The sequence below is a fragment of the Pleurodeles waltl genome, chromosome 9 (assembly GCF_031143425.1).
Source record: "Pleurodeles waltl isolate 20211129_DDA chromosome 9, aPleWal1.hap1.20221129, whole genome shotgun sequence".
Taxonomy (NCBI): domain Eukaryota; kingdom Metazoa; phylum Chordata; class Amphibia; order Caudata; family Salamandridae; genus Pleurodeles; species Pleurodeles waltl.
In genome coordinates this window covers 939087067-939102581 of record NC_090448.1, presented here as the reverse complement: position 1 = coordinate 939102581, position 15515 = coordinate 939087067, and the positions used below count along the sequence as shown (strand labels likewise).

The 15515-nt window shown below is 39.0% G+C and overlaps 1 protein-coding gene across 4 annotated transcripts in view; it reads right to left on the bottom strand.

Annotated features, from left to right (window-relative positions):
* EVL (Enah/Vasp-like) overlaps window positions 1–15515 on the bottom strand; it is a 403985-nt gene that overhangs the window by 50295 nt on the left and 338175 nt on the right. For 3 of the 4 annotated variants that reach the window (XM_069208320.1, XM_069208318.1, XM_069208319.1), the window contains exon 6: window positions 3906–4156. In XM_069208320.1, the coding sequence (XP_069064421.1) occupies window positions 3906–4156 (251 nt within the window). Of the gene's footprint in view, window positions 1–3905; window positions 4157–11013; window positions 11881–15515 lie in introns of all 4 variants that reach the window. The other variant, XM_069208322.1, reaches the window with a different exon arrangement.

Genomic DNA, 15515 nt, shown 5'->3' with positions numbered 1-15515 from the left:
GTGGCCCAGCCCCGCAGTGCTGGCTGCGCCAGAAGCAAAAAAATAAAACAATAGTAAACTATTATTTTATTACTATGCTTCTGGCACAGCCAGTGGGGCGAAGCGCCTTTGCCATAGCGAAGTAGCCGCCCCTGAGATTTGGCACTTCAAACACTAGTGACTCATTCTCTTGAGAAAATGAAAAGTTTTCCTTCTGACTTAGCTCTTTGTGGTAACTCAGCCCAATCGCAAATCAAACAAAAGGAAAGAAATATAGCAACAGAGGATACAGAATACATAATGACTGAGATATACTGGAGAGGGGGGATAAAGATTACAGTTATGAAATGTAATTAAAAGTGCAGAGAGAAATGGCCACATAATGTAAAGAGATAACGTGGAATAGATTTAAATTGGGAAGAAGGATATATAAAAATGGGAATACTGACAGAGGAGGATGGAGAGAGATGAAGAGAGTATAGAGATGGAAACAGAGAACAGAGAAACATGGCTAGAGATGGACATTAAAGAGTTTATAGCTACAAAGGTGTAGGGAAGGAAAACAAGAGGCTTAAACAAAAGGAGCAAAACAATCAATTCACAATGCAAAGACACCTAGTAAAAAGAGAAGATTGATACAAATAGATGAAAGAAGTATACAGATAAACTGGTAGAGGTGAAAGTGAAGAATAGTAGTGCGTGAGGTATATGTAAAACCTCATTGGAGGAGAGTAAAAGAAATATATATAGCCATTCAGTAAGCATACAATCTGTATATGTTTGCGTATGAAAATTTGTAAAGCATACATTGGGCATGTGATTTCCTGAAACTGGCAAAAAAAGAGTCATCCAAACAAGATGGAGGACCAGTCATCCTCCACATAGGAGTCTTCTCTCTTACACTGGGGCTACTGCTGTGTATGGATTTGCCTAAGTGGTACTGAATTATATTTTTACTGCCATTTTGGGTAGTGTGATTATTGTGTGAGAGGAAACTGCGGACCAGAGAAATGAGAAAACGAGCTGGGAGAAATACAAAGGGCCTGGTTGCATCATCCCAACTAACAGGAGGAGTTTGTGTCAAGGTGATTGTGACAAGGCAGAGGAGGAGCAGAATATTCAGGGACCATACTTGTGAGAGTAGGCAATGTATTTAAACAGGCCGAGTTGTGTAATGCAATATTATAATTAATACAGAATAGCTTACTATACACAGGGAGCCTAACTTCAATTAAAAATAATTCTAAAACATGCTATAACTGTGGAGCTCCGAGACTTATTTCTTTGATTTGGTGTGGGAATGTCTGTTGATAAAGAAAACGTGGTAGAGAGGTCACAGGAACATTTGCAATTTTTGTAAGCATAACTGTAGACAAAACTTAAATCTGCCTACTGCACCTGTTTCCACAGACAGGAAACAACTGTCTAAGTTCACAGGTTTAATGCTATGAAGGTTATAATGATATATGTCTTTAGTGTTTGAATATCCAAAAAACATTAGTTTAAAAAAATACCTGCACAGATAATAAGTCTATATAATAATAATAACGGTGGTGTAGTGAAAGATTTCTGGCATTGTTAGATTAGAAGATATGATTAGATTCTTCATATTGAGCAAGAATGTGAGCAACAAGCATCATTGTGGTAGATGACCAAGAGAAATGAGAATGTTTGGCCTTTGAAGAAATGTTAAGCAATGTTGTTAACAAAACTTCAAATAAAAAGAGATGATCCACTTCCTTCCGCTAAATGTTCTTTTGGATCCTTGTAGTTTGTTCTCCTCACATTTGTGAATCAATTGTTTGGATGTTTTGCCCACCACAGACGTTTTGCAATTTGAGTGCATCAATATAAACCAGGGATGGGCAAGAATGGAGGGCAATGGAATTTCACAAGCACCAATATGTGCATGATCATTATGTAAATACATTTACATATTTTTTAAACCATTCCGTGCTTGGCTTCATTCTGAAAACGAATCTGTGCCTCTCTTGTAAGTATTCAAGTCTATTGAAGGCTGCAGGGGAACACAAGTCCATACAAAATTTATTGACCACCCCCGACACACCCATAAATAGCCATACACCAAATTTGATAAACATTTATAGAAAAAATATATGGAAAATGTAGAACTATGGACCAGTGAATAAAGTATGACTTCAATTTGGATGACATGGAGTCATATGTGGTGGATACTAACAAGTAGGCAGCCTCCAATGTAGCGAGAGCAGAGAAAATTTAAGTGGTCCCCTTACATCCATTTTCTGCAGGGTTGGGCAGTTGGAGCACCTGGAAAATGTTTTCGTAGCTTAAATTGCTAGGGCTGTGTGTTGGCCCTTGACCTTCTCATCAGGGAGGTCGTCTGGAGACATTCTTTGTCAAAAAATATTTTTCAGTGCTGACGAGGCCTTGCTCACGGTGCTGAAAGTGGTCAGAAACCTGATCAAGGGTTCAAAGAAAAGTGGTTATTCCAATGAGACAGTTCTAGTCAATCATGAAAGTGAGGCTACGTAGAGGAGTTTCTAAAATCAGTGTTGGTGAAGAAACATCTCTTTCACCAATGCAACCATGTCTTATTTTCTCTCTTGAAAGTACTGCAGAAAAAGTATACAGTTGTAGTGTTGTAATATTGATCCTGTTTCTGGCTTGCTCAAAAGTGATTGTTGGAGACTGGGTGTGAGTGTTCATTCAGGTTGTGGGTACAGAGGAATTCATGGAAGGCCTGCTTGACCAGGGGGAGATATTGTTTGAGGATAATAAGAATGGACTTTCTTGAGGTGGAGTTACTCCTAATTCATAGTAGCCCTCATAACACATTGGGCCTCATTTTTTTGGCTCCATTCTTTACACTTTCTATCATTATAAATCCACATAAAAGTGCACACAACCTTTGAAAAATAGAGACATGATTAGTCCCTATCCTGGATCCAAGCCTTACAACGAAAGTGGTTTCACCACCAGTCATGGGCACACCCTGGCCTTTTCGACCTCCTGAAGATCATTTTTTACTGTTTATTGTTCCTTTGGTGCCACCCTTATCATCCTCTGTTATGCCTATTTGATATTGTTCCCTTGGTGCCACCCCTACCATCTTTTGTTATGCCTTTTTGATATTTACTCTTGCATCACAATTCTGAAATCCTCCTAGTATACTAGACTGAGTGATTCACATCTCCTATCTGAGGTAGGGATGGGAGTACTGAGACATAAGTCTCCTCACAATGATCATCTATTTCAGTGAATAATCTGAATAGTCTTAATATAGAGAACCAAAACTTGCCAAAATATTATATTGCATTTTAAGTTTGTTTGGTAAAGACATTTAATATTCATTTGTTGGTTTACAGTGTATGTCTCTGTGCTATCGCTATCTATATTATAATAAAGAGATAGTACTTAAAAAAGACAAATAAAGAAATAATGTTGGAAGAAAATGAAATAAAAATTGTCAGGTAAAATCCATGGCAAAGATATGTGGAGGAAAGTCAGAGAAATATATATGAAGGAAGAAAGGTTACTAAAAGAACAAACTTAATGGACAGATGGGTACATACAATTGTAAATAATAGGAAATTTGAACTGAAGAAACCTTTTAGTGGCACAAAAAGCCTAGTGTTGAAAGATAAAGACAAGCAGTGACAAATCAAAGGCGATCCCTCAAAGACAAAACTTCTGGGTACACTGACCCTGTGACTCAAGTCTTAAGGGACTAGGTCATTTTTAAGGGGAAGTGGAAAACGTTAAGGACAAAGGGTTCAGGATGGGACAAGTAAGTGGTTCTAACCCTTCACAGTTTACATATTGTACTTACATTTTTGGATGTCAAACAATTGTCCTGCAATGTTTTTACAGATAATGACACAAAACTGATAAGAAAGCAATGCATTCAGTAAATCTAAGTGGTAATTTAAAACAGTGATTCTTACCCTTGGTACTTTTCTCAGTTTGGCACCGGCCAGCGCAGCAGCCAGTCCAGATGCGGAATTATCATCATAGCAAGACGCTGGTACTGCAGCTACTGGCAGCGGGGGAGGAGGTGGAGGGGTGGCTACGACTGGTGGAGGCAGTCCCGAGGGTGGTGGCGATGGTCCCCCTGATGGGGAAGGTGTTGCTGCAGAAGAAACAGCGACAGGAACGAGAGCAGCAGCAGAAGGATGCCCAGGTGGAACAGCAGGGACTGCAATGAACAGGAAAAGCACTGTTTTAATAGGATATCATGTGCAATTCAGCATTATATTATCTGCCTCTTTTGACTATGGCAAGGGTACCCTTTCTCGTACTTTGGTGAAACTTCCCAAGCATTCATCGGTGTACTGAGCCAGGGTTTTCTTTTGCTATATATCTGTCATCAATGCATCACTTAATTCTTCAGCATGCTGCTATTTCTACTGCCCTATTATTTAAATGCACCTTCATAAATTATGCTATGAGATTAGTTTCTGCGGGCATGCCTTTTCACCCCAAACTCCTGGGCTCCTACATTTCAGCTTGATATTGTGGCCTAAAAGCTGCCAAATTTATGTGAGTGAGCTTTCAGTGATAAGGACACACTCAAGGTAAACAGTAAAAATTAATATATTATAGGCATATGTATATCAAATGCTATCAGTTTATGCCTTTCGCGTTCATAATTTTATTTTGAACGACAACACTGCTTGTTGCATTTAAGCTACTATGTGGGATGGGTGGGAAATTTATCAGCGCAATATATACATCCAAACATTTGCAAATACATGGAACAATGGTCAAATGTATTCCTTGGGCTCAAAGCATACGGCATCATGACTTATCTTTACATCTAAAAACAACAAACAAGAGCCATGTTGCACTCCCTCTCTAAAGGAACACTGATGTCGGTATCTGCAAGAAACATTTTGAGATGGTAGTGTGTGCGGATATCTATATATTTTACTAAATAATTGCCTATCCGACGCAGTGGCATTAGTTTCCATTTCCATCGCAAAACACCATACTCAGCCATGCTCTAGGTGGATGTGATTTGTTACCTAAAGACTACATAGTTGTAGGTGTTTTGTGAAGGAACTTGTATTTAAGTATTTTTCACTATGACATCATAGGGTCATGCTCACTACATAAGGGAAAGTATACCTACAAACATGGGGTCTGGATTGTTTGCTCGGTTGCTGGTGAGGGCTGTCAGCAGCACATGAGATATGTTAGTGTGGCTGTCAGCAAGTTGTGTAAACTCCCAACACTTAGCAGTTTTACTCATTTTTTACCCAAGACAGTGAAGTAACCAAAGTTTCTGTGCTGTATTGTATTAAAGGGGGAGATCTGAACAGTGTCATATCTACTAAGATATGGTGCTGTTTTCTTTTTTCCTTGAGCTGTCACACTTTATGCTGCCAGGCAAAAACAAACACAAACACTTGCACTAAGTGCAATATACACATATGCAAATATTGAAAAATATGGAGACTTTACAACATTTCTCCTCTTTTAAGCCTGCCTCAAGAAGCAGTAAGGTTTTGGAGCAAATCTCCGTCTACAATTGTTAGTAGAGAGATTTGCCTCAAAACCAAAGTGTGGCTGCATAGGAACACACATAACTACCCGAGGAATGTGCTCTTGATGCAAAGTAGAGCAAATTACTAATTTGGGGTATTTGGCCAACCTCTCAATGCAAATCAGACAACTAGTAAATACCACCACAAAGCTTTGAGCTGGGTTTGTGTGGAAAATAAGTAATGCAAACCCAGCACAAATTGCTAGCAAATCTATGCCTTTAATTGGTAGGCTCTAGAGGACCTTAGAGCTACAGACTTGCCTTATAGTGGTTGCATGAAAACTACCATGATATTCATGTAGGTGAAGGGTTGCCCAACTTAATATTGAAGGAGGCTGGCACGTGGGCTGAAGGCGACGCTAGAGAGTGAGCTGAAGGCAGAACATGTTTGGTGACTTGGCTCCAAGGCAGAGATAGAAAGTGGTTGTGAACACCATCGCCTACTCCTAAAGGATAGGGAGAGGGAAGTAGACTTACCAAGGAAAGATGTACATAGGCTATTTGCAATTGCAAAGCCAAAGCTGGGAAAATTGTCTGGTTACGCAATTGCTTACATACAATCTACTCTTTGCTCTCTGGCTTCATAATATTCAGGAAATAGGAGTTCCTAAGAGAATTCTTAGAAACATGTGTCAATCTGGAGACGGTGATCTGAAAGTGACAATATGTATTCCCTATCCCCACTTGAAAAGTTGTTTAAATAATAAACATGGCGTATCTACGGAGAAGAGACAAGCCACATGCATGTTAATTAATTTTTGGATCCAGCGAGATAACAATACAAGTCATGTTTAGACTTTACAGTATCGCTGGAAGTCCCTTTAAAACTACAAAATGCTATTATTCATCTGGAGCTAAGATTTCTTCAAAACTTCACCAGTGCATAATAGTTATTCCTTTCGAACCACATAAATCTTAAAAACCTTAAATGTAACCAGTCTGCTCATCTACTACCAGCTACTGATAACATGTGATTGAGAATTTAAGTGATAAGTGAGGGTCAATGATACTAGAAGAAGGCTACTTTGACTTGAGACACTCTGCTTTGGAGGATGAGATAGTAAATCTGTCTGGATACTCATTCAATTCTTGATATTTTTGCTGATTTACAAGTAAAGTTGACAGCTAGTGACTCTTGTGATGGAGTTTTTCTAATGAGGTGGATATTATATAACATATGGAAATTACTTTTACACATTATAAATATGCTTAGATTACTAAACCAGAAATAAATATCCATATAACCCTTGAACATGTCCCTGAGACGCAAATGATTTGAAACTGAAGTGGAGTACAGAAACGTCTATGTAATAACTCTCCCTGCCTAGAAGAACATTTTTATTATAGCCTTCAAAAGTGTCATGTAGAAAAGAATGTTATTTAGAAAATAAAAAAATATTGAAAGCCAAAAAATGATATTACTGACCTCAATCTCAAGATGACGAAAAACAAGTCTCAAAGTGCCGACAAATAACAAATGTAGCACAATGCCGCTGGAGGGAACTATAATGGGCAAGTAAATGTCACTGCAATAAACCAATCTTTTTAAGGCATGCCTGAAAAATTATTTTGTGAACCAAGAATACCAACTCACCTGTGTATGTTGTACAGATGATAACATTTTGATTGGGGAGGGGGATAAAAACAGTCACTCAAATAATTTAATCGGGATTGCAAGAATTTCCATTCCTACATCAAATTCTCCACATATGAGTGTGGCTACATAAACTACCTGGGTGTCTCCAAAATCATTGAAATGGCTAGAACAGCAACATCCTTACAAGTATATCCAACATACATTAGGTAATGTCTACACAAAATAGACCTCAACCAAATTACATAAATATTTATGTGATAAACAACCAGACTACTTTGGCTTATAAGGAAACCAAAATATAATTAAAATACACAGGCTAAAAACAAAGGAAATCAAGGCAAGTTCACAATACTAAAGGAAATCAGTCCAAGTTAAATACACAATAAAAGAAAAGTGCATTCTGTGTGATGGGAATCCTAGTCACCAATTAGAATTTTTTGCTGTGGGGCCCTTCTCTTGTAGTATTATATTCTACTTGTACTTATGGACATAAAGACATGAATAATTTCAGTAAAAACATTGTTCACAACTTTTTCCCATAATTGAAACTTATCTTAGCTGTTGTTTTGTGAATTTCTACTATTTCCGTCTGCTGTGTGTCTACATGGTCATAAGTATGTTAACATTATTGATCCTATCATAAGTGTCAAATATCGCTATCACCATCTCCTTCACAGAAGAGCAGTAGCTTTCTAAGCTTAAGATATAACATACCACAGATGTATGTCAACAAAACAGACAGACTTACACAACAGGAAAGCGGTTATTGAAAATATTGGAATTCAAAAAACATGTAAAAATTCCCTGTTTCTGAATTTAGAAAATATTTGAGCTTTAATAACCAGCTTGGCAGTTTCAAGTGATGATTTTCTGTGGAAAGGTCTTAAAATGTGTATTGGAAATTATTCAGATAAACTCTGCTGCTGAACCAGACTTAAAAACCTGAACTGTGGTATTACAGATAAGTGGCCAGGATGACTACAATGTTCACCATATTATGAATGAAAAATATGTGGAGTGCAGCAAAAAAAGTTGTGATGTGAAACAGAAAATATTCATAAAAATCTAAGATTGAGGGATGAAGTTTATAGCTTGTTATGATGTAACATACAAAATAAAGGCCTGTTTGAAAATATGTGGAGAAAATGCATTGTTGTCTTTGAACTGGCATATTTATAGGTTTATGTTCCTCAGCTAAAATACAGGGAATAGATGAGGTGGGGTAATTTTTTTAATGTTATCCGATGTTTCCCTTCACTTTGTTTAAAAATGCATCATTAAGTTTTTTCTGCTGTTGTCATTAATGCCAATAGTGTTTGCAATACAGCTATTATGGCATCATAATATTACTACTGAATTGTATTTATTAGAGACGTCTGAAAGGTTTAAAATAATTAAATTACTTTGTTATTGAAGTGGTAACATTCCAGGTTTCTTAACAAGAAGCGCTCTAGGAATGCATTTTAACCAGCAATGTTACTACTGTGCATGCTTTTCTCTAGGTGCCAACTTGTTTGACCAAACAAGGCATTGGTTCTGCATTAAACCAGAGTATACGTGTTTTAATTCCACTAGAGCTGTACCAGGCATACTGAATGTGAGCAGGTACCCAAGTGTTGTCGAAGGCTGGGTACCTCTACCTTTCTACTTTGCAAATCCTACCCTCTTGTCTATATGCAGATAGCTGTATTAAGTAAGCACATCTGTACGTACTGAAGAGCACTGCTCAAGTAGATTCATGCAGTATGCAGCTTATGGGTTTAACAGGATAGTTGTTAGTGTTTGATTTGAAGGGGTATGATGAAGCTTAACAGGAGACAGTATTACACCACAATCATGTCACCATTTTTCATACCAGAATTGATGTCTTTTCACACCCTCTCCTTCCAATGCCCACACCATTAACTAGCATCATTTTTTGTATGTCACCAAGTGAAATATTTACCTCACAACCTATACTAGTGTATGGACAAGCTCCTGAACTCCCTTGTGTAGGAGCTTTTTAGTGATACATTACCAATAACTCTACTATAATAACTGAACAAATCTGTCTGTGAGGGAAACATAAATTCAGAATGTGCCCAGGTGTTTGTGGATAGATACCCATAACAGCACCCACTGATCAAAAGCGAACAGTCACTGTTTCATGTTTAGGATTTTAATAGTGCATCCCCGGTTGGAATCTTAGTATCCAACATATGATACAGTTTAATGCTTAGTGGCAATTTCAAAGGCACATAAAGCACATCAGAAGGCCACACTTTCAAATTGAAAACGGATTACTGTGTTTATCAGACACAATGTCTGCTTATTACAGCCTTCTGTTTTTAACCATCTCAGAAAAACTGTGATGATCATAAAACGTACCATGCATTAACAGGTGAATATGCCATTGATTTAAAAGATCTCATTCAGATTTATATTAATTCTGAAGCATTTTTATTAGTTTCCTTTCACATAAGTATCTTTTCAGCTGCCATCTAGCCATAAAACATCTTTAGAGTGGTGCTTTCTATACAGCTATTTGCCTGATTTATGTATAAGCAGAGCCTAATTTCCTTCACTTACCAAATAGTTTTTGCATTCTGAAATGTTCCCCTAATTTAAAAATGACCACCCACACTGTATCTTTCAAATCATCCACTTTTGCCTCTTCTCTTCTAGGCAAGGTTAACTGCATGCTCTTGCTAATTCAGTTACTGTGTAGGACAGGAATCTTACACATAGGTATATAATAAAAGCATATACTACATGGATGTATAAAAATATCATAGTATTGCTTTGCTGTGAGACATGCTGTAATCAATCATCTGCAAGCAACTGTTTTCTATTTGTTTTGTGTGCCACCAGAATCTGCTTCTTTTATGCTTTTTCGTTTGCCTTCTACACTTTATATAGAGGAATAAATGGCATTAAATAAAGCCCACAATCCATTTTACAAAATGTTAAGCGAAATGGTCATATTTTCAATGTAAAAAGTTACATTTTGGAACACAAATGTTTGTAACATCTTGTATTTGTATTTTGCATTACGTTTGAGATAAAAAAAAGTTAAATATATTTTTTTTTAATTTACAACAGTTTCCCATTCTGTTAACAGCAATGACAACCACACCCTCACCTGAACTGTAACCCTATCCTAACCTTCCACAACTTGAATTTAACACAGAACAGTAACCTTCGACATACCCAAACTGTAACCTTGTTGCACTACGCACATTGTAATAACACGAACACTAGATGCAACCACTTATCCTAACAGTAATTCCATTAGTTACTTCCATTTAATACCTTATCCTAACTGTAGCTTTCACACTATACCCAACCCACACCCTCACCTTTACAATTACACTGATCTCAAACCTATGTTAGCACTTACTGCAAATTTAATCTTAAATGTAATGCTAATCCCACCCTAAGAACGATCCTTTATTCCATGCTTAACCATAACTCTATCTACAAAGCTAAAAATAGCCCTAAAACAGACACCTGCTGGTACAGTAACCCTTAAGTTTTACTTTTTTCTACCTTTGTCAGAATCTGAGTATATTCAGGTATTTCTTTCTTCAACATTTTTCTGGACTTCTCTATATATTTTCGAACCTGGTGTTATTTAACTGTAGGCCATTAAAACACATGTACTTAATACAGTGTTTCCAACGTTTTGACATCCTTGAACTCCCACTTTACCATTACTGGAACCCAGGGACCCTCACTGAGTCATTACTGAAAGCTGGGCACCTAATTTGTTAATATTTGTTAATATTATTTAATTTTCTAGTTGTAGACCCCCTGGAGAGGCTTCGCAGACCCCCAGGGGTCCCCGGACCACAGGTTGGGAACCACTGACTTAATAAGTTCACATCTAAACTTCTTTCAGATGATACACATATTTAAAACACATACTTACTTAATTTGGAAATGGCTGATGACGTCATGTAAGGAGGGGTCCACTTGGACAAATTCAATTCAGATACAGCGGCATATGGAGGAGAATGTGAAACAAGGTGGGACATAGACTGGTACACTGGCTGCGGTGGGTGGGAGGTAAGCTGCGAGTGCTGCCCAGAAGCCTGCATGAGAGCAACTTTTGGGCTGGCAATGACTGGTAACTGAGAGATGGGCACCGTTTCTATGTAAGATAGGAAAGAGTGCTCACCACTTTGACCTGGTGCCCTCAAGGAGTGTTTGGGAATTTGTGTTGTTAAATGTTCATCTACTTTGTCATGCAGGGCAATCTCAGATGTATTCTGTGAGGAGTCTTGGACCATTAGACCCGTAGATCCTCTCATTCTGCCATTGTGCACAGGAATCACTGGAAGAATTACTGGAACAAGCGGCGGCAGCAACCCCCCTTTCTGTCCCGAAGATGGAGTGGAAAACTGAGGAGAGTATAAAACAGAAGAATGTCTGACAGTCTGATGAGGAGACGATGGAGAATGAGAAGGAGGTGGTGGGGACAAAGAAATTTGCTTGATGCTCCGGGATACAATCCCATGGCTCGGCTGTGTCGAAGAGTAGGCAGAAGCCCGAGGCGTAGAAGGCTGTGACGCCGATTGTCTTTGAGTACAGTCTAGGGGTGTGCTGCTTCTGTTACAAGGCTCGAAAGGAGCTTTACAATGAGGCTGTGGGGAAGTAGGTGCTGCTGAGATAGCTTTTGCATAAGAAGGCGGCGGGGCAGCCTCAGCAGAAGTAGAAGCACTGTAGTCACTGTAGTCAGGAGGAGGAGACTGGCAGTGGGAAGGGGAGGAAGACACTTTTATCTGAAGGGTAGAAACTAAAAGAACAGAAGAGAAAATGAAAGGAACACAGTGGGAAAATAGCAAGGCATGCAAATAAGCATGGTTAGGGAAACAGTCATTGAAGGTTAGATGGAATGTAAACAAAAAGAAGGGTGCAGTCACTGATTTTAATGATGCTGTTAGATGATCATACAAGAAAGACGTTTAAGATCATTCCAAGGTGGATTTTTAAAAATATATTAGTTTGTTCAGTACATCAGCAGTTAGAAAAAGTGCATTCTCAAATAAAAAGTTGAATATTAATATTACTAGAATCTTAGTAACAACAAACTCCGAGTCCACTAAAGTGAGCTACAATCTTTAGTACAATGTTCGATTTTGAATTGTGGGAATGCTCTGCTAACTGGTGTCACAACGTTTAAAAGCAAGCATGAGTGACTAGTGGTCCCCCGACTTTTTTCTAGCTTACACATATAGGGCCTGACTAGTGATGCAAGCTGTGCATCACATTAAAAGTGCTGCATGGTGCTTATGCCACTAGCCCCAACACGCCCTACTTCTCTCACATAGCTTGGCGTGCCTCCACTGCCTGCATCGCCAGGAGGCAACTAGACGACACAATAGGTGAAACTGCAGGGTGTCATTTTTGACCAAGTGAGTGGAAATATGATATCCATTACAACGGGTGTTTCCACAATGTTTGTGCGATTACTTGATGGTTATTCTTAACTTCTCTCACCTTCAGTGGGTGACTACCAGGTCACCCTCGTTTACCTCCTCTATGAGGAGTTCCCTAGTTTAGTACAGGGTATGTGCAGAAGCCAGTGTGCCACAGGATTTGCATGCAACCACAATTCACATATTTTCAACACCATGTTGCAGTGCATATTGGAATGCTCAGCAGTTTCCTCACATTTTATAGCAGAGTGATTTAGACCTCATCCACGTGTGGCATGACCTTTTCATGATCAGCTGAATTCAGCGTTTCTCAAGGAGGATTTCCTTCTGGTTATATGTTTTCTGTATTCTGCATTTAATTTGTCTTTTGATTTTCTGTTTGGTTTTTGAATTTCAGTTAATTTATATTTACATGTCTATGCAGGACCTCTTCAATTGCATGCTAAGTGCAGCCCGAATAGCAGGAGAAAAAGACGTACATCAGTGGGTATGGTGAGCATCTGCACCTGCTTGAATTGTAAGATGTAGGAATTAAGAATCTAGGGAATAGGGATCCCCAGTCCTGAAGAAAGATGTGGACCCCGTGCGGCCAACAGGCTGAAACTAGTTCACCTAATAGATATGGAAGTGATGATGACTCCTACTATATGGAAAATGTCACTTACCCAGTGTACATCTGTTCGTGGCATGAGTCGCTGCAGATTCACATGCTGTGCACAGTCCGCCGTCTGGTGTTGGGCTCGGAGTGTTACAAGTTGTTTTTCTTCGAAGAAGTCTTTTCGAGTCACGAGACCGAGGGACTCCTCCCCTTTCGTTTCCATTGCGCATGGGCGTCGACTCCATCTTAGATTGTTTTCCCCGCAGAGGGTGAGGTAGGAGTTGTGTATATTAGTAATAGTGCGCCCATGCAATGGAATGAATACTTATGTACATAATAAAGGTTTAAAGTAATATATTTACAAATGTACAATTGTTTAAGATCTACTTCTAAACGGCTACAGGCTCCCGGGGAGGCGGGTGGGCGCATGTGAATCTGCAGCGACTCATGCCACGAACAGATGTACACTGGGTAAGTGACATTTTCCGTTCGATGGCATGTGTAGCTGCAGATACACATGCTGTGCATAGACTAGTAAGCAGTTATCTCCCCAAAAGCGGTGGTTCAGCCTGTAGGAGTTGAAGTAGTTTGAAATAATGTTCTCAGTACAGCCTGCCCTACTGTGGCTTGTTGTGCAGTGAACACATCTACACTGTAGTGCTTGGTAAATGTATGAGGCGTAGACCAGGTTGCTGTCCTACATATTTCATTCATTGGAATATTCCCTAGAAAGGCCATGGTAGCTCCTTTCTTTCTGGTTGAGTGTGCCTTTGGTGTAATAGGCAGCTCTCTTTTTGCCTTAAGATAGCAGGTTTGAATACACTTAACTATCCACCTAGCAATGCCTTGTTTTGAAATTGGATTCCCTGTATGAGGTTTTTGAAAGGCAATAAATAGTTGTTTTGTCTTCCTAATTTGTTTTGTTCTGTCAATGTAGTACATTAGTGCTCTTTTGATGTCTAATGTATGTAGTGCTCTTTCAGCTACCGAATCTGGCTGTGGGAAGAACACTGGTAATTCTAGTGTTTGATTCAAGTGGAACGGTGAGATAACCTTTGGTAAGAATTTTGGATTTGTTCTTAGAACTACCTTATTCTTGTGTATTTGAATAAATGGTTCTTGTATGGTAAATGCCTGAATCTCACTCACTCTTCTTAGAGATGTGATGGCAATGAGAAATGCAACTTTCCACGTTAAGTATTGCATTTCACAGGAATGCATGGGTTCGAAAGGTGGACCCATGAGCCTTGTTAAGACAATGTTGAGGTTCCATGAAGGAACAGGTGGTGTCCTTGGTGGTATAATTCTCTTTAGGCCTTCCATAAACACTTTAATGACAGGTATTCTAAATAGGGAAGTTGAATGAGTAGTCTGCAGGTAAGCAGATATTGCGGTGAGATGTATCTTTATGGAAGAGAAAGCTAGATTTGATTTTTGCAAATGTAGTAAATATCCTACTACATTTTTTGGAGATGCGTGCAATGGTTGAATTTGATTATCATGGCAGTAACAAACAAATCTTTTCCATTTATTTGCATAGCAGTGTCTAGTGGAAGGTTTTCTAGCTTGTTTTATGACCTCCATACACTCTTGTGTGAGGTCTAAGTGTCCGAATTCTAGGATTTCAGGAGCCAAATTGCTAGCTTCAGCGATGCTGGGTTTGGATGCCTGATCTGTTGTTTGTGTTGTGTTAACAGATCTGGTCTGTTCGGTAGCTTGACATGAGGTACTACTGACAGGTCTAGTAGTGTTGTGTACCAAGGTTGTCTTGCCCATGTTGGTGCTATTAGTATGAGTTTGAGTTTGTTTTGACTCAATCTGTTTACTAGATATGGAAGGAGAGGGAGAGGGGGAAAACGTACGCAAATATCCCTGACCAGTTCATCCATAGAGCATTGCCTTGGGATCGCTGGTGTGGGTACCTGGATGTGAAGTTTTGGCATTTTGAGTTTTCTTCTGTTGCAAATAGGTCTATTTGGGGTGTTCCCCAAATTTGAAAGTAATTGTTCAGTATTTGGGGGTGAATTTCCCATTCGTGGATTTGTTGGTGATCTCGAGAGAGATTGTCTGCTAGCTGGTTTTGGATCCCTGGAATAAATTGTGCTATTAGGGGAATGTGGTTGTGAATCGCCCAATGCCATATTTTTTGTGTTAGGAGACACAACTGTGTTGAGTGTATTTAAGTAATACATTGTTGTCATGTTGTCTGTTTTGACAAGAATGTATTTGTGAGTTATCATGGGCTGAAATGCCTTCAGCGCTAGAAATACTGCTAACAGTTCTAGGTGATTTATGTGAAACTGTCTTTGATGTATGTCCCATTGTCCTTGGATGCTGTGTTGATTGAGGTGTGCTCCCCACCCTGTCATGGAAGCATCGGTTGTTATGACGTAT